This window comes from Solea senegalensis, linkage group LG10 (genome assembly GCF_019176455.1).
Source record: "Solea senegalensis isolate Sse05_10M linkage group LG10, IFAPA_SoseM_1, whole genome shotgun sequence".
Taxonomy (NCBI): Eukaryota; Metazoa; Chordata; class Actinopteri; order Pleuronectiformes; family Soleidae; genus Solea; species Solea senegalensis.
The window spans coordinates 1,137,130-1,156,601 of NC_058030.1; the positions used below are offsets into that span (position 1 = coordinate 1,137,130).

The following is a 19,472-nucleotide window of genomic DNA, read 5'->3' on the forward strand; positions in this document are numbered from 1 at the left end:
TATCCAGAGGCTAAAATAGTTTTTTTCCTGATGTCCTCGCTGGCAGCCATGTCATAAAACAGCTCAGTGTAATGTAAATATAGTTATTATAACGATTTAAAGAGAGGTTTATTTAAGGATGGTTTAGAGTACAAATATAAAACAGTTATGATCTCTACACATGACAAACCAAAGCTTTACAGGTACAAAACTATATATTTTTTCTCATTTCTTCTTTAAACGCTGTCCTACGTATTCCTTTGCTTTCCAAAATAAAAGCAAAAATTCTAAATCGGAATGTTTCACTGTAACTGTGCACATTTTCTTGTACCGTGGACATGATTCAGAGAGGGAAAATGACTGGTAATAAACCGGACTCACGACAGTTCATAGTTCATCTTTGAGACTTTGACGTCCACACGTGCAGGCGGCGGCGTGGTCGTCCGGCTGCGGCACCAGCTCCATGTCTGCGTGCTGTAGCGGCTGACCGCTCTGTCTCTCCGAGTACATGTGCAGTACACTGTAGTAGTAGCAGTACAGTCTGCTGGGCTGCAGCAGCTCTCTGGCCGCCGCCTGACCCACGCGAGCCATCTCCCGTGCCTCGGCGTCGTTCTCCTTGGCCCACAGGACTTTCTCCAAAAGATCCGACAGGTTCCTCTTCACGGGGACGTAGTGAGTCCCCGCCCTTAATTGGCTGTAGAAATATTCGTAGTACTGCGAGTCCTGCTTCAGGACCAGACTGTTCCCGAGCATCAGGTACGGAAAGCGGTACGCCGCCACGGTTCCGTCCACGTTCACCTGGTATTTGTACTAAAATGAGAAACAAAAAGTGTTTATCACGAGACGCTTTGTTTTTAGCCACGGACGTTGAAAGACGGTCTCCACGGAGATGTCTCCTCACCTTAAAGAAGTCGAAGAATCCAATGAGCGGCGCTTTGCCGACGTCTTTCTCCCTGTCTCTGAAAAAGAACCAGCCCGTGATGCCTGCGTCCAGCAGCTCAGGGTGTTTCTTGGACATAGAGACGAGCTGGAGACGCTCCTCACGACTGTCCCGGCCACGGAAAAACGCCCGCGCTGTTTTGTTCGCCCACGGAGGCCCTGAAGGAAGGTGATCGGACTATTACCGGTGAATGTGGCGACGGGGACAGAGACCTCAGAGGAAGGGGAGGTAGACCTAAAAAAGGTGCTAAACTTGTTTTGGGGTTGTTGATTTTTTTAACTTTACATGAACGAGGTTTCAACCATGAGGACACGAGACGCCTCAGGTTAGGGTGGTTGCTTAGTTTGATCCTAATAAAGTTAAAACCCACATGAAGACTGTAAATACAGGTGTGGTTGGGTTTGTACTGTACTGAACCCAGTTAAAAAGCTGTAGAAATAGTTTAAAGAAAAAGCTTTGGCTTCACATACATATACAGAGCTTTAAGTTCTTCATTAAAGGGATAGTTCAGTTTTCTTTGACACATTCTCAGTGTTATCTGAACCAGACTGAGACACGAAAGCATCTTTGATTTTTACCGCGGAACAAAATGAAACATACACCTGCTCAACTCTCCGCTTTATCTCGTACTCAGACAACCTCAAAATCTCCCACTGGAAACTGAGGTTTAATAAACCAACGTCCACAGAGAGAATCAGTGTTTTTAAGCTCATGAGTACACAGGAGCTGCTGGTCTACTGCTGCCTCGTGTGGTAGGTTTGGGTCACTGAGGTAAATCTGAACGGAGGATTTCAAACCCCGAAGTCACAAAAGAACACACCTGCATTCACTGATGATGGCAGACCACTCCTGTGAGCTGTGTTTTTCTCAATGGGCTTTGGTGCAACTTCAATGGCTAAAATGTGTCTTTTCTGCAGTTAATTAATTAATTTATTTATTTATTTACCAGAACTGTCAACATTCTGGGTTTAGACAAACCTAAAATCCAGTGACAGAAAGACTGTGTGTGTGTGTGGGTGGGGTACCTGTGTTTCCCTGGACAGACAGCAGGTCATTGGTGACGCCTCTCATGGTCTCCAGGGTGGAGTGTGTGACCTCGTAGGTGGGGAGGACGATGTCCCGAGTGTCTGTGGAGCCACACCACGACAAGACTGGAAAAGGGTCCGTCCTGCTCGTCTCTAACGGCCAGTCCCCGACGTTGATGAAGAACTCCACATCGGGCACCTTCACCTTCAAGACAGGAAGGAAACAGAGATTCGCCCTCGTGTCATTTCATGTGCAGAAATTCAAATAAACGTGTGCGCACGCACACACACACACACACACAAACTTACCTTTCTCATTAGCGAGTGCAACATTTCATCGGAGAACATCTTGAAGTCGGTGTACTTCCCCAGGGTGCGTCGATACAGCCGGTTGCCGATGATGGCGTAGTGGACGAGTCCTCCTCTGTTTGAGAATCTGAGGGGCACTTCCTGTCTGAGACGCTGCAGGTCCACGCTGGGAAAGGCTTTGAAGTCGGCCAGGATCTGAGGCTCCTCAGCGGGACACTGCATGACACTCTGCCACAGGGAGGCGTCGGGTTCCGGACAGTCGCAGTACTCATGGTAGACTGGACCTGAGTCACATTTTAAAGAGAGAGGCAATATTTAAGGGATTGTTCAGGGATTTTTGAGGAGTGGTTGTATGTATGAGTCAGTGCTACCTAACCGTGAGCGCCCCCTGTGTGCAAACAGGGTTGAAAAACAGATTTTAGCCTCTTATAACTACAAATTAGCTAATAAAATCACTTAAGACTGGATGTTCAGATACGCCATGGGCGGCAGAGCTCTCAGTGAACTTCTCAGTTTCCATGGAAACAGTGTCACTGGCCACCAGGGGGCTCCAAAACAGCAGAATATTTTGGTTTCCATCTTAATTTGACACATTACCACTTGAAAATGCTGCGTAGTTTGTCAACACACAGTCACAGTGATTTATTTTGAAGCCTGCATGTTCACAAAAAACTTTGCATTTTAGGGATAGGTTTGCCACTTTATCTTCAGTTTGGGTGAGTTTGTAACACCAAGGGCCACAGATTAAATGAGCAATTACAGCAATCACAGCTCAGAGGAGTTAATGATCCACTGCTGCCTCAGTCAAGAAGTTCAAATATGTTGTTTTTCTGACTGTGGTGGTGTTTGACGTTCTGTGACACAAGCAGAATTATGAAACAAGGTAGTGGTAGACCAACACTTCCTGTGTTCATGGGGGATCAAAAATACTGTGCCGCAGCAATACAGTGGAAAATATTGTTGTATAAAGATACTTGCACTGGGTATTTTATTGGGTAAATACAGGGTTCCCATAACTTGGTTGACACCAAAATCAAGGACTTTTTAATGACTTTCCAGGTTTCCAGGTGCAATTCCTGTGCCGACACAGCTAAAACGATCCCAAACTGAGAAGAGTCGATCCGAGCCAGGTCGTGCTGGAATTCCAAGCACTTTCAATGACCCATGTCTATTAAGGGCGATTTTCAAGGGTCTTGGAAAAAAAATTAAAATTCAGAAACTTTTTAAGGACTTAAAGGACCTGTGGAAACCCTGAAAGTAGCCAGATTTTTTTTCTTTGCATATATTTGGTCATTCAGTCGACAGTGTGTGTGTGTGTGTGTGTGTGTGTGTGTGTTGTTTTGCATTACAACCATGTCCCAACAGTCACTTTGCACAGCAGCCATTTTGTTGTAGGAAAATGACAGGTTTTAAATAATCAAATACAGGGTTTTGACCTCCTGCCAAAACATGTCAAAATGGCTGCTGTCCAGAGCTCATTTAAGGACGTGTAGTCGTACTGAAAATAAACCTGAGCTGACATGAGCTGTGATCTTTGAAGTGTGCCATGACACAAACCTGGCAAGATGTAAGGGGACCCGGCCACAGCAGCATCCTGGTGGAGGACCTCGACCTTCAGACCCTTGAGCGCCGTGCCGTAGAGGCGGTACCTCACCAGGAAGGAGCCGTCTCCTCTGTCCAGAGGCGGAGGGACGTGGATGCGGATGTGCTCCTTCTTGTCCAGGGAGCTGATCTTCACTTTGAAACTTTCTTGGCCTGAACACCACATTAAATCAAGTGTTTCAGTGACAATGTTCACAGCAAAACAAATAACAGGCACTACTTGTTCATAATTTAACTTTTTTCTGATTGTGACGTTCACGTTAGGGCTGAACAATTAATCGAGATTTTAAATTTTTAAATTCGCAAAATCGCAAAATCTGATAAAGTCTATGTTACATCAACTGGGTTGCCAGGTCTGTAGTCCTCCTCCATCCCAACACATTTAGAAACAGGTGATGTTTCTAAACATCTAACAATGAGACTGCAAATTGCAACATATAGTTTAATTTTATCAAGAGCATTGAGGAACTATAGTAGTCAAACTAAAGTTTGACTTCCTTTTTTTAATTTTTTGGGCTGAAACATTTACTCAATTGATCAATTACTTAGTTAATTGTCCGCTATTTTTGATGAATTAAAACAAGTGCTGTGATTTTTTGGTTTCTTACATTTTGTGGACAAAAACAAGACATTTGAGAACTTCATCATTTCGAGGTTTTTGGGAAAACAGTATTCAAACTTTTCTGACATTTTAGGGACCAAACAATGACTCAGTTGAATGAGAAAGTAATTAAATCGCAATATAAATTGATTATGAAAATAAGCATTAGTTGCAGCCCATAATTACATGTTATATGTTGTACTTAACCTTTTACAGGGCACATTGAAATACTTGGAGATGAATATATAATAAATGTGGAGGTTTGGATTGTTGGAGGGTTTTTTTTCTTCAAAATTTGCTAAGTTGATGTAAAAAAATCAACGTTCATGAAGGTACCATATATGGTTCCTTCCCCCTGAAAATAGTATATATAAGAATACACAAGAAAAACACAAATGAAGTGAAAGCAACATTATTTGAGAGCATTTTTTCAGGACAGCATTCTCCAATCCTGCTGGTCCTTGGGGACCCCTGTCCTGCACGTTTGAGATGTTTGCCTGCTCCAATACACCTGATTGATTTCATCACATTACCATACTTAGTGTCTGAGATATTACCAGTGAAAATTCAAGTGAAAATAACAACAAATAACACTTCCACTTGATTGGAGCCCATGTTTGATTTAAAGTGTTTAGAAAGACTTTTAATGCCTGTAATGGAGTGGTGTTTTTCTTTGTTTTGTTGTAGCTATAAGACACAAAAACATGGGCTAACTGCTTTGACAGTCCAGGCTACCGTAGAAACAAAATGGTGGCTTCAACAAAGCAAGACCCTTACCTAAAATACGCTACGAAAACCGAACCTGTTTGGGTTTTGGAGCTATAATAAACTTATACAAACACACTAATGGGTAGCACAGTTATCCACCTCAAATGTTACACAAACACGAGTGTTTGAATTACCCGGCGACGAGGTGAGGTTTCCTCCCTGGGAGCCGACCGCCTGGATGGTGAAGAAGCGGACCGGTACCACCGTGTCCGGGTTCAGACCTGGACCCCAGACGAGACATCTCTCCGGGGAGATTCTTTCACGTCCACAAAACGCCAAGTTTATTAAGCTCGTACACACGAGTAAAAGCACGAGCGCGCGGAGCACGCGGCTCTCCCCGGGGCTGAGTGAGTCCGCGCTGCTCCGGAACATCATGTTTCATTCCTCCGCAAAAAATAACCGTCGTTAACGTTCAATCTTTACCGTAAAGTTTGCATGGGAAAGTCCTACGACGACATGTTGGTGTGAAGGGAGGACACGCCCACTTGTTTGGCGACGCTTTCACTGGAGGTCGGAAATATCGATTGCGGGCCGTGAACGCAGCAAAACACACTCGCACACACAATATTTTGCCACATTTAGCTTCGAACAATGTTATTAAAAAAGTGTTGTGGATTTTTTAAGGTAACATTGTTCCACATTAACACATATTTGTTGTTGTCATGTATATTAAATCAAAATATCGACTAATAAACAAAACATTCAATATTCCAATGTTTTGTGACAATTTACTCCAATAAGTTGATTTTAATTTCTTACTTGATTCTATATCAATTTTATTTTGGTATTTCCGGTAGTATATATATATATATATACATATACATATATGTGTATATATGTATATATACATATGAATTCACATACTGATATAGTGAAATGATCAAGATGAAGTGAGAGATAAGGCAACTGTAATTATTATCATTATTATTATAATTATTGGAGGAAAAATCAGCAACAATCAATACTGTTGTTTTTCCATCTTTACTCTTATTTCATAAAAAGCATTTTATTTAGGCCTAAAATCCCAATTTGACAGTAAAAATCTTAGAAGACAAACACAGCAATAACCAGCAACAGGTATAAATGGTACACACGCACCACTTTGTATAAAATCAGCTGTGTTCATAGAAGTAATTTGTGACCAAACAGTGACTAAAGCTGCCCTGTAGGTCATCAGTAAGAAAAGATGTTTTCTGTTTTGTGTCCCAGTTTCTCCAGATTAGGGAGACAGGCATACTGTATCATTGGTGGAGGACCACACAGGACAATGAGGACATCTGCAGATGGAGCAGGGAGGTGGTCCTTGATCATGTCATAGTTGACAAACCCTGAGCTGTAGCTCCAGCCTGAGAAAAAAAAGACAAATGGTGGAATCAGAAAAGCAAATTATTTTCAACACTTTGATGAAAAAAAGACTAAAAAAATGACTGAAAATCCAGAGTATAACAGTGAGTGGAGGTTTGGACATAGGTTTCTGCGATGTTTACTTCTACAAATGAAACATATCCCCAAATATATTCATTCACTCAAATTTATGAAGAGACTCTTACGTTTTTCAGTGTTCACGCAATATCTTGCATATTGCTAACCTGTCTCTTATTGGTCCATACACTGGCCTCTCAGTAACACCGTAAAACATTTTATCTCTAACCATTAACTTTTAATAAATACCACAAGGAGCAAATGCAGAAGAGGGAAGCTCATTCATTTTCCCTCAAAAGGGATTCTGCAGTAAAAATGTACGATTCATCAGGCAGCTAAAAAGCAACGGGTGTTTGGCTCATTTAAATTAGGTCACAACTGTGCCTAAAGTTAGCCAAACTATCGTCTATGTGGTAAGCAAGCATGATGATGTGAACCAACCACTGCTCTATTAATGAAACTTAAACGTCAAAATCAAATAAATAAATAAAAAGATTTCAGCCTAACTTTGTCAAACTACCACACTAGCATGAGAATAGACATACCAACCCCTGCTTTGTTAAGACTGGAGCCAAAGTTAGCCAAACTCTTGCTAGAGACATAAGCTAGCACATGGATGGACTATTGAGGTGATATATAAAATGAGTAATGGAATTTTCTTTTTCATACACAATTAAAACGTAGAATAAGACTGAACACGGCACTAGAAATGTTCAGTAGCTGTGGCAACCAGACATTTCTTCAAATGAAAAGATTGAACTGAATGGAAGTAGTGAAGATGCAGTGAGACAGAATACATATTCCGATCAAGGCCTTCAAAGGAAGCAAATGATGTAACAAGGTTAATTTCTGCTCACTTCCAGGATTATGCAAATAGGCACGAGTGTTTTGCTTCTTTTCCTTAAACACCCAGCTGGAGCTACAGTATCTCCCTCCTCAGCCTGTGAGGATTTTCTTCTTGTTTGAAACCAGATGACGGCGCCTTAAGCTTCATTCAGCTTCCTGCAGCCTGGCACTAATACCCACATGTTCTGCATATTTATATACATATTTGTATATATCCTGTATGGTAACATGGAAATATTTTCAAGAGATCCCACATTATGAGTGGTAATGTGGCCTACATGTCTCAAAGTACAAAGTTTAGCTGCAGTACACCACCAACTCCTGTGTCCCTGTGTGCTCAAAAGTAGAGAAAGCTATTTACAAAAGTTTGTTTCCAGTCAGAAACAGATTACTGAAATAAAGTACCAGTGCAGTATTGCGTTGGCTCTGCAGCACCTTTGTGATGAAAAAGGGAGCTGAGCCAAAAGGCAAAGCTCTCAATTTACCGTTCGATCTTCATTTCTACCCTGACCTATGGTCAAGCATGGTCAGCATAAGGTCAGGACCAAGGGACTCAAAGTAGAGCCTTTGTGTGGAAAGGAGCCAGTTGCAGTGGTTCAGGCTCTTGGTAAGGATGCTTCTCGCACATCCATCTGGGAGAAGATCTTGGGGCAGACCAAGGACTAGTAGAAGAGATTATATCTCCTCACTGGCCTGGGAGTGCCTGTGGTCCCCACAGTCAGAGTTGAACGATGTGGCCAGGAAAAGGGAAGTCTGGTGCCTCCTGCTAGAGCTGTTACCCCCATGAACCAAACTCTGCAACGTAGTGACGAAAAGAGAGCTGAGCCAAGAGGCAACGCTCTTAGTCTACTGGTCAATCTTCATTTCTACCCTCACCTATGGCCATCAGTGATCAGGTCATGGCTGAAAGAACAAGATCATGGGTACAAACAGGTGAGAAGCTCAGCCATCTGTGAGGGACTCAGAGTAGAGCCGCTGCAACTGCTACTTTCCATGCAAAGTAGTGGCGGCTTCGGGCTCCTGGTAAGGATGCCACCAGGGCACCTCCCAAGGGAGGTGTTCCTGGCAAGTCAATCTGGGAGAAGACCTTGGGGCAGACCAAGGACTAGCTACCCCCACGACCAATCTTGGATAAGCGGTTGAGGATGGGTGAATTGATGGACGGATGGATGGATGGAGAGATGGGTTATTTAAAAACAGGAATTGGCGGTACATAGACAGTTATGAAGTCAATCAGACGCCTTGTTGTCCTGCCCACAAATGAAGAAAACCTTACCTTGTGGAGGTTTGTCCAGTGTGAACCAGACCTTGACTTTGTCAGGATGATTCTTCTTCACCTCCTCCAGTTCCTCCCTCAGGAGGATATCCTTCTCAGTCTGAGCAATAGAGAGTGAAAGAGAGATTATCTTTCAAGGGCATTTTTCATTTATGTTCAGTAACACTTAAGATTTCACAAAGCAATATACTGCACTGATCTGACCTGGTTGGCAAATATGAGGGAGCAGCTGGTGTTGTCTGTAGGGTCGGCTGTGATCCTACGAATTAACTGCAGCATAGGAGTGATACCTGTGATGAAAGAAGAATGACGTTGGTCTCAGAGGGTGATTCATATCAAACTAGCAGAAGGAGAGGAGAGTTTAAATGGAGCCCTCATATAACCATAGATTTTATCCTAAAATCTATGGTTATATGAGGTAGTGCTACACAAGAACAACACAAGGAAAACGCAATTATAAAAACCTTCCAGTCAGAAAAGGCTGTCTAACAGTGGCAAATAAAGCAAAGAAATGTATATAAACCTGTTCCTCCTGCGATCATTCCAACGTGCTTGAACTTCCGAAGTTTGGCCTCTGACTTTTTGTCTGGTCTGATGGAAAACTGACCTGAGCAGAAGAGAGGAAGGAAGTGTCAACATACTGTAATAAGAGCAACCAAAGAATGACAGTGCCACAGCAACATCTGCTGGCGAATATAAGGATCGCAAATACCAATGCACTGTATACAACTGATTTGAAGAAGAACACACATCACAGACCTTTTCCATTATACACCAGCAGTCCATTAGGTCCTCTGAAATCAATAGTGTCTCCGATTGTCATGTTGTTCAGGTACTGAGACATTTTCCCTCCCTCTGGAAAGGAGGGATGACAGTTCTTGAAGTAAACCTGAGAAGAAAATTGTAGTTAAGGGCCTTTCAAGAGTCTCTGAAGGCTGTCACTAACCGATCCGCACCGGAAACCCAATTTGGTCCATGCTAAATCCCTGAAACCACCATAAATATTTTGGACAGGAAGTAGCCGGACTTTGCACATCCAGTATGAGTTGGGTAGCCATCTTGCCACGTGATCCCTATCAGAAACCTGAGTTAATCTATGCATGTGCAGAGTGCTACTATTATTTACAGAATATAACATTATTTTATTTAAAATCCTCAAAACTGCTATTTCACAGGTAGTAAAACAACATCCAGTTGGTCCACTTTATTTAACCCTCTTTATTTACCTTGACCACAAGGTCCACATATCCTTGGTCCTCATCACTGGAGACTGGAGTATAGGCTCTGACCACCAGGCTGCCATTTACCTTTGCTGATAGGTACACGTGCTGACCTGTGGACAATAGGAAAGGGATTGGTCAGTTTTGAGTTTATTTGTGTGGTTGTATGAGATTTGGACACATTGTCAAAGTTGACAACTGACACAAGGAGGCGCTCTCTCTCACTGAAAACATGGCATAAAAGGAGTTCAGTCAACGCTAGTTTAATACTTTAAACGTATGTTCCCTGTTTTATCACAGCCTTGTCTGGCTGGGAACTCATGAATTTGTGTTTCTTAAAAAAAACGTAAAAACCACGCACAGCCTGAATCTGCGATTTTACATCACAGCAAGAGAAAGTAGTTGATTCACTTCTGCCTCCATCAGTGAATTCAAATGTGTTATTTTGTGAGTTCAGAGTTTGAAATTCTTAAAATTTCGGATTTTCTCTATGGACTTTGGTGCAGAAGAGTTTACACTTTCTAGTTTCCAAAACATTCATATGTAACTAATGAAATATAGAAGTAATGTCATTTACATTCACATAAAAACATGTCAATAAATAAATAAACTAAAATTGTACTCGATCCAAGATCATAAGACAGAAAAGGAAGAGCAAAGAGAAAGGAGAAGAGTTTCAGTACCGACTGGAAGTCCAAGGACATGAGCTTCAGATGGAAGGCCAAACCGCAGTCTCTTTGTGTCGTGACTGATTTCCTGTTCAAGGACAAACACAACTTTTTTAACCATGGCTGCATGATGTACTTATTATTAGACATTTTACTTAGAGCTGGAGACAGACGTGCTCAGTGAAAACAAAAACCATGCTTTTTGTACAACATATTATATTTAATGGTATTTCTACCAGTTACAAAGCCCTCTGCTGACACAGATTACACTCTCACACCAAGTTCCATGGAGAAAATCAGTTGTTTTAGATTGCTGGTACACAGGAGCTGCTGATATACTTATGGCATATTTCCACCAGCTCTACTCGCCTCACCTCGCCAGGGTTTAAGTAGCGTTTCCACTAGCATAGTATCTGGTACCAGGTACTATTTTTAATACTTGCTCCGGTGAGGTTCCAAAAGCTGAGTGCTGAGTAGGTAACTGTGTGATGTTTGGTCAGACTGCCGGCCACTGACTGGCCAGGAAGAGACATCCAACACAAATCGAGCTGAACAATGCAAACTGTGATCAGTTAAAATTACTTAACAATCCTAAAAACATGGGTTAATCTCCAACAACTACCAGATTTCCCTGGTAGTTGTTGGAGATTATCTCTATATTTAACAGAGGAGTCTGGTGTATTTATCTAACCCACTGTAGTGTGTTGAGTAGGAGGCTGTGCTCCGGAGACGCGTGGACAGAAATCAAGCCGAACAGTGCCGAAAAAACCTGAACTACCTCTTTAAAGTGTACACACCAACCTGTTTGTGTGTTAGGGGAAGTGAGTACTTGACCATCGGGTCTTGCAGAGTGACGGGCTGTTTGTTCTTCTTCTCTCCTGAAGATCCTCGCAGGAGGAAGTACAATAGTGTCATCACCACCACAGAAGAAGCCGCCACCACCGGGATCACCTGAGAGGATAATATAGAAACCTCAGACTCATGGAAAATCAGCCTAAAAGGGCACATGTCACCCCCTGTTCATTGACCTCCACTGGCTACCCTTAGCATCGAATTGAAATCCCTGATGCTAGCCTACAAAGTTCTTCATGGGTCTGCTCCCACCTACTTAAAAGCTCTCCTAAAGGCTTACGTTACCCCTTGACTGCTCCATTCATCAAACGACTGTCGTCTGGTGGTGCCAACACAATCCAGACTCTTTTCGTGACCTACCGAGCTCTACCAGAACAGGGGGCGTCCCTGTCTATCTTCAAGAAGCTCTTGAGGACCCAGGTCTTCCAAGAGCTTCTTCTATCCTAGCACTGACCTTTACCCCCTCTCCTTCTACACTTGGATCCACCTCTGCACTCCCCCCCTATGTCAGTCCACTGTTCCTATCTAGTGTTGTTCTTTCCAAGACTTCTTTTGTGAAGCTTATTCCTCTTTTGGAAGTCGTTTTGGATAAAAGCGTCTGGTAAACACTTAAATGTAAATGTAAACACAAACAAACAGATACATGCTAACTAATAGCTAACTTCGGCAAAATTTAAGCTAGCTCCCGGTCCATTAGCGTTACCCTCCCTCACATATAGATTGAAATGTAATTTTTCAGCAAATTTTTAGCTAACAGACAGATAGAAATTAATTTTTTAGGTAGGTAGGCAGATAAAAGGACAAATAAAGTCAAAGTTAACAAAAATAGAAAGAGCGAAAGTCAACGCTCACCAAGTTTTGATCCATAGTTGTAAAATGTGAGTGTCTTGTCCTCACAGCGACTGCCTTAGATAAGAGTCTGCTAAGTCAAGGTAACACAGTTTCTCTCTCTCTCTCTGTCTCTCTTTGATGAGTGACAGGGCCGTTTCAAGGGGCGGTCTTGTCACTGGGGGAAAGGTTGACACAAAGTCCAGAGCACCAATAGGAAGACTGAGCTTATCATGGCCCTACATGTTACAGAGGTGGTGAGCCGGCAGTGAGCAGCAGAGCCTTCACATCACACCACTGCAGGAAGGGAGGAGACACACACGCAGAGATCAAGAGGGAGAGTGGTTACATAATCTCTGTAAATCTGTAGTCCCTGAAGAGAATGCATTTTAAAATCTGTAAAAAATCTGTTGCTTTCGCAGATGAGAAAACTTCTAGTGCACAGATGGAATATAATACGATCATTAAAACATGGATTACATCAGTTATAGATGACTCATTATCACAACAGGAGATTTGAACTTTAATTGGCCAAAGTGCGTGGCACTCTTGCTCGGGTGCACTCACAAATTCACAGCCCAAAACAATGGATTGGCCAGGTTGTCTTCTTCTATTATTTCTGGGTCAAATTCCAGGGGAAGAGTTTGTGGAACATGTGCAGAACGCACCTCTGTAGACGTTCATACTAGACCCCATGGTTCCCAAACTGTGGTACCTGTGCCAACAATGGTAATGTGAGCTTTCTCTGGTGGTTCTTGGTGGAAAATCAGAAATTCTGTTCTAATGTATATACCAGGGTATTTTCTCAGTTGGAGCCCTCACCCTTCCAGTGACAACATCACTGTCTTTGCCAGTAGACTCCAGAGTGCATGTTTGTCACAAAGCCAGATTGTGTACATTTGTTTCCCTCCAGGCTCTTGTCAACTTTCAGTGACCTTCAGTGATGAAGTGAAGAGTAAGATGAAGAGAAGTTAGTTTGAATCCAGCACCAGTCCTATTCATTTTTAACGCATCTTTGCCTGCCAACACGGTCGCGTAATTCAATCATTTGTGTTAGTCTGATTAATGTGTTTACAAGTATTCTAAAAGTTTTAGACATGTAAACAAACTGACCATCAGAGAGAACTGTATTTTGTGTGACCTTGTGTCTTCATTGTATATTGAATAAAACTCTGAACCAGCCACAGAATTAAAAGGGTACTTCAATAAAATGGATTTAAAAATATCTTTATTTTCAATATTAAAGCAGGAAAATATTCATATATATATCTATGTACCATGTGTAAAAAATGGGACATGATGGTAAGTGTGTGCATCTTAGTCTTTATCTGCTGCCTTAGCCAAAAGCAAAGGATTTAAGGAACCTCTTCCACCGCCTCTTCTTCTTCTTCAGTGATACCTCAGGTGTCTCACATGCTGCCTCAGCCCTTATGTCCTGGGCCTGGAGGCTGATTGTCTCAATGTGTTCTTGTGTCATCGAGGACGTGAGCGTCCGATTGTAAGTGACATCGTTCTGTGGGTCAGCCTGTGAAGTTTGATTCAGCTCGGACACCTGAGGCTGACGCCTGGAGCTGTCGGGTGTCAGTGAAGAACGGAGCTGCTGATTTTCTTCTAGCAGACTGTCGATCCTTTGTTGGTCAGCTTGTGAAGTCTTGCACAGCTTCAGGATCTGGGTCTTTAGCCTGGATACGGCCTTTTTCTTGTGAGTCAGTGACAAACGGAGCTCCTGCATTTCGTTCTCCAGATCATCACCTCTTTGTTTGGCATCGCGTGCCATCTTCACCGCGTCTGACGCTATGTTTTTGAAATGATTGCCCTCTGCTTTTGTCTTTTCATGACTTTCTCTGCTAACAAGGAGAGTTCCAGTCACTGTGGTCTGGCAGGCCTCCTCCACCTGGATCGCTGCTTGCTCTTTAAGGTGTTGCAGTTCAGCATTTTTCTTCATCTCAAACGTCAGTCGCCTTTTAACCTCCTCGTATTCATCTTTGAATTCTCTGAAGTCAGCCTGCGATTTCTGCAGAGACTCCCTCAAATCGGATAGCTTGGCCTCAAACCCAGTTTTAACACTGTTCTCCTGTTTTAGTGAAGAACTGAGCTCCTGATTTTCATATTCGAGATGGTCAATCTTCTCTTGGTCAGCCTGGGATTTCTTGTGCAGCTCTGAGACTTGGGACTGAAGCCCCAGTTTGATGACGTTCTCTTCAGTCAGTGAAGAAGTGAGCTCCTGATTTTCGTATTTGAGATGGTCAATCTTCTGTTGGTCAGCCTGCAAATTCTTGTGCAGCTCAGAGACCTGGGACTGAAGCCTCATTTTGACAATGTTCTCTTCAGTCAGCGAAGAACGGAGCTTCTGGTTTTCCGATTCCAGGTGGTTAATCCTCTGAAGGTCAGCTTGTGATTTCTTATGCAGCTCCGAGACCTGGGCCTGAAGACTGATTTTTGTATGAATCTCCTTTGTCAGTGAAGAACCACGCTTCTTATTATCGTTTTCCAGGTGGCCAATCCTCTGTTGGTAAGCCTGTGATTTCTTATGCAGCTCCAACACCTGGGCCTGGAGACTGTTTTTTATATAAATCTCCTTTGCCAGCGAAGACCCAAGCTTCTTATTTTCATTTTCCACGTGGCCAATCCTCTGTTGGTCCGAATGTGAAGTCTTAAGCAACTCTGACACTTGGACCTGAAACTTGGATGTAGCACTTTTCTCATGTGACAGTGAAGATCTGAGCTCCCGAGTTTCATTTTCCAGATTGTCAGTTCTCTGTTGGTCAGCCCGTGAAGCCGTGTGCAGCTCTGAGATCTGGGCCTGAAGTCTGGAGGTAGCAATCTTCTCGTATGACAGAGAAGAATGTAGCTGCTGAATTTCATTTTCCAGATTGTCAATTATCAGTTTGGCTGCACACGCTGCCTTTTCTTTGTCTGAAGCTACATTTCTTAAATGTGCGCACTCTGCTTTAGTCTTCTTGTAAACTTCTTTGCTAACAAAGAGTGTCTCAATCACTGTGGTCTGGCAGGCCTTCTCCACCCACCTCCCTGCTTTCTCCTTAAGGTGTTGGAGTTCTACACTTTTCTTCTTCTTCTTACACACCACATGTTCTTTCACCTCCTTGTGGCCCTTCTTAAATATTTTGAGGTCAGACTTTGATTTCTGGAGGGTCTTCTTCAAATTAGAGACCTGGGCCTGAAGCCCAAGTTTGACACTGTTCTCCTCTGCCAACGAAGAATGGAGCTCCTGGTTTTCTTTTTTGAGATGGTCTATCCTTTGTTGGTCAGTCTGTAAATTCCAATTCAACTTAGAGACCTCAGCCTGAAGTGTGATTTCACTGCTGATCTTCTGTGCCAGCGAGGAACGGAGGTCCTGATTTTGATTTTTCAGATTTTCAATCCTCTGTTGGTCAGTTTGTGAAATCTTCAGCAGCTCGGAGACTTGGGCTTGCACATCGGATGCAGCACACTTCTCATGTTTCAAGGAAGAATGGAGATCGTCAATTTCATTTTCCAGATGGGTAATCTTCTGTTGGTAAGCCTGTGAAGTCGTGCACAGCTCAAAGACCTGGGCTTGAAGTCTGGAGGCTGAATTCTTCTCATGTGTCAGCGAAGAACGGAGCAGCTGCATTTCATTTTCAAGATTGTCAATCCCCTGTTTGGCTGCCTTTTCTGTGTCTGAAGCTACGTTTTTGAAATGTGTGCACTCTGCCTTTATATCATCGTAACTTTCTTTGCTCACAAGGATTTCGGTCTCTGTGGTCTGGCAGGCCTTCACCACCTGCGTCTCCGCTTTCTCCTTAAGGTGTTGGAGTTCAACATTCTTCTTGGTCTCACATATCAGGCGTCTTTTCACCTCCTCGTAGTCATCCTGAAATGTCTTGAACTCAGCCTGTGATTTGCACAGAGCTTTGTTCAAATTGGAGACCTGGTCCTGAAGCTCGGTTTTGACAACGTTCTGCTGTGCCAGTGAAGAACGAAGCTCCTGAATGTCATTTACCAGATTGTCATTGGCCTGTTGGTCAGCCTGTGATTTCTTATGCAGCTCAGTGACCTGGGCCTGAAGCCCAGTACTTTCATCAGTCTTTTGTGTAAGTGACATGCGGCGCTTCCGAGCTTTTTTTTCTAGATTGGCAATCCTTTCTTGGTCAGCCTGTGACGATGTTTGCAGCTCGGAGATCTGGGCTTGGAGTCTGGAGTTGGTGCTCTTCTCGTGTGACAGCGAAGAATGTAGCTGCTTAATTTTATTTTCTAGATCGTCAATCTCCTGTTTGGCTGCACATGCTGCCTTTTCTATTTCTGAAGCTATGTTTCTGAAATGTTTGCACTCTGCTTTTGTCTTTTCAAAGATTTCTTTGCTCACAAAGAGCATTTCAGTCTCTGTGGTCTGGCAGGCCTTCACCACCTGTTTCTCTGCTTTCTCCTTAAAGTGTTGGAGTTCAACATTCTTCTTGTTCTCACATGTCAGCCGTCGTTTAACCTCCTCATAGTCAGCCTGGAATGATTTAAACACAGCCTGGGATTTCTGCAGAGCTTCCTCCAAATTGGAGACCTTGTCCTGAAGCTCTGTTTTGACAAAGTTCTTCTGTGCCAGCGAGGAATGAAGCTTCTGAATTTCATTGTCCAGATTGTCAATCATCTCTTGGTCAGCATGCGATTTCTTATGCAGCTCAGAGACCTGCGCCTGAAGCTCAGTGCTTTCATCAGTCTTTTGACTCAGTGAAAATCTGAGCTTTCGAACTTTTTTCTCGAGGTTCTCAATCCTTTGCTGGTCAGCCTGTGATTTTGTCTGAAGCTCAGACACGTGGGCCTGAAGCCCAGCTTTGTCAGCGTTCTCCTGTGTCAATGAGGACCGAAGCTCCTGATTTAGATTGATCAGATTTTCAATCCTCTGATGGTCAGCCTGCAAAGATGTATGCAGCTCAGAGACCTGAACTTGAAGTCTGGACGTGGCACTCCTCTCCTGAGTTAGTAAAGAACGAAGCTGCTGAATTTCATTTTCCTGGTCAACAATTCTCTGTTTGGCTCCACAAGCTGCATTTTCTTTGTCCGAAGCCATGTTTTTGAAATGTGTACGTTCCGCTTTTGTCTTTTCATAAATTTCCGTCTGTGTGGTCTGGCAGACCTTCACTACCTGCTTCTCAGCTTTGTCTTTAATTTGTTGGAGTTCAAAATTCTTCTTGATCTCACTTGTCAGGTGTCTTTTAACTTCCTCATAGTCTTCTCTGAAAGCAGCGTGTGATTTTTGCAGAGTTTCCTTCAAATTGGAGACCTGGTCCTGAAGCTCAGCTCTGACGTTGGTCTGTTGAGTCAGCAAAGAGCGAAGTTCCTGATTTACACTGTCCAGATTGTCGACCCTCATTTGCGCAGTCTGTAACTTCTTACGAATCTCGGAAACCTCAGTCTGAAGCCTGGTTTTCATAGTTTTCTCCTCTGTCAGCGAAGAATGGAGTTTCTGATTTAGATTTCTCAGATGGTCAGGCTTCTGTTGGTTAAAGGTCTTGCACAGCTGTGAGACTTGGGCCTGAAGCCTGGAGGTGGCGCTCCTCTCCTGTGTCAGTGACGAATGCAGCTGCTGATTTTCATCTTTGAGATGGTTTGTGTTCTTTTTGTCTGCCAGTAATGTCAACAAAGCTTTGTGAAGTTCCCAAATCTCATCCTCCAGAAGTTTATTCATCTTCTGAGGGTCTGTGGGTAAAACCAGCACAGGCTCAACTGTCTCATTTCTTTGATATTTCAGATTGACAATCACCTGATTGTCATCCACTGAGTCCTCAGCCGTGTCCAACTCAGAGAGTGGGGTGTGAAGCCTGAAGGATTCACTTGTCTCCCATGTGAGTGGAGGATGGACCTCCAGATGATCAGGCCTCCGTTGGTGAGCCAGTGATTCCAGCTTAAAATGAAGCTTTTCCCATGTCGGTAAGCAATGGAGCTCCTTATTGTGGTTTGTCAAGCTGTCGGTCACCTGGTTCTCATCCACTGAATCTTCTTGCAGCTTAGCTTCCGGGGTTTGAGGCCAGGAGTAGGATCTCTTGTATGATATCAGTGGAGGATGGAGCATCCGATTTTCAGTCTTCCGCTGAAACGCACGAGCTGCCTTTGCCGTGTCTAAAGGTGCGGCTTCTGTCTTTTTTACGTCCTCGCTGAACTTCTCCTTCTTCCATAATGTTTTTAATTTAGCTTGCCACACTCGATTTTCCTCAAGAATCTTCCTCCTAAGCTCATCTTCACTTTTATGGGATCTTGGGCTGCTGGAATGCTTGTCATCCATCTCGCACTGAGGATTTTCCTTTCACTTCTTTAATCGTGCAAACATAGTTTCCACAGTGCACTCCACTGCTGTGATCATTTCAATTCAGTCAATGTGACAAATTATTCTCTTTGGCATCTGTCATCATCTTGTTTTAATACGTTTCAATGATCACTCTTCATTTTTTAACCATGAAAGTCAGATGAGCCAGTTGTTGCTTGACCGCCCTTCACCTACACTTGATCTTAGCCAATTGAGCCAAGAATGATTCCAATATCATCAAAGGAATAGAATGTTTACTTCAGCTTTACTAAACTGCACCAGCAGTGGCCTTTTTGTTTTCATTCAAAGGTTTACTTTTATTCTCATTATTCTGTAAAAAGCTCATAGCCATTTGGCAATGGCAACGGCAATGTCACATTAAAATCATATTCTTCTTCTGATAATCATTTCTGGCAGGTGTAATGCTGCCCTCTTCTGGAAGAAAATGTTTACTAAATATAGACCATAACTGTCTCAGAGACAAGAAGACAACTCAATGGCTCAACACTGAAAATTGATTTCGAGGAAAGAAAACCAGCCCCAACAGGGAACCAGGTTTAGGTAAATACACATACCCTTTTGGGCGCTCTGTTCACGTGGAAACAGCGTTTTCGGGGACCTGAAACGGTATTTATTTAAAACGCCTCAATCTGAAAAACAAACAGGCTTTGCAATTCCGTGCAGACAGCGAATACGCTACTAGAAAATGCCACGTGACGGAACGTGAGCGCAACATCAACAATGGCGGGCAGGTTTTTATACGCACGCCCCACTTCTTCCCCATTTTGGATGCATTCGATTAACAGCGTTACAGCGCCACTTACAGGCCTGGTGTATGTGCTGCAGCATTTTGAGTCATTTG

The 19,472-nt window shown here is 43.2% G+C and overlaps 3 protein-coding genes across 3 annotated transcripts; all 3 read right to left on the bottom strand.

Moving 5' to 3' along the window:
* Window positions 1–91: 91 nt before the first annotated feature.
* On the bottom strand, window positions 92–5,902 carry poglut3 (protein O-glucosyltransferase 3). The gene is made up of 6 exons (XM_044035259.1): window positions 5,359–5,902; window positions 3,811–4,008; window positions 2,254–2,537; window positions 1,945–2,149; window positions 881–1,077; window positions 92–789 (listed from the first exon to the last, which is right to left on the bottom strand). The coding sequence occupies exons 1-6, from the start codon at window positions 5,597–5,599 to the stop codon at window positions 367–369; spliced, it is 1,548 nt and encodes a 515-aa protein (XP_043891194.1). The 5' UTR covers window positions 5,600–5,902; the 3' UTR covers window positions 92–366.
* A 287-nt stretch (window positions 5,903–6,189) lies between these two features.
* LOC122776010 (NADH-cytochrome b5 reductase 2) lies at window positions 6,190–12,455 on the bottom strand. The gene is made up of 9 exons (XM_044036313.1): window positions 12,361–12,455; window positions 11,458–11,607; window positions 10,672–10,744; window positions 9,995–10,101; window positions 9,528–9,657; window positions 9,292–9,375; window positions 8,973–9,058; window positions 8,769–8,868; window positions 6,190–6,570 (listed from the first exon to the last, which is right to left on the bottom strand). Exons 1-9 carry the CDS (start codon window positions 12,373–12,375, stop codon window positions 6,398–6,400), a joined length of 918 nt encoding a protein of 305 aa, XP_043892248.1. The 5' UTR covers window positions 12,376–12,455; the 3' UTR covers window positions 6,190–6,397.
* Window positions 12,456–12,696: 241 nt separating this feature from the next.
* Window positions 12,697–19,465, bottom strand: LOC122776009 (myosin-2-like). The gene has a single exon (XM_044036312.1). It carries the CDS (start codon window positions 18,587–18,589, stop codon window positions 13,673–13,675), a length of 4,917 nt encoding a protein of 1,638 aa, XP_043892247.1. The 5' UTR covers window positions 18,590–19,465; the 3' UTR covers window positions 12,697–13,672.
* Between the last annotated feature and the right edge of the window lie 7 nt (window positions 19,466–19,472).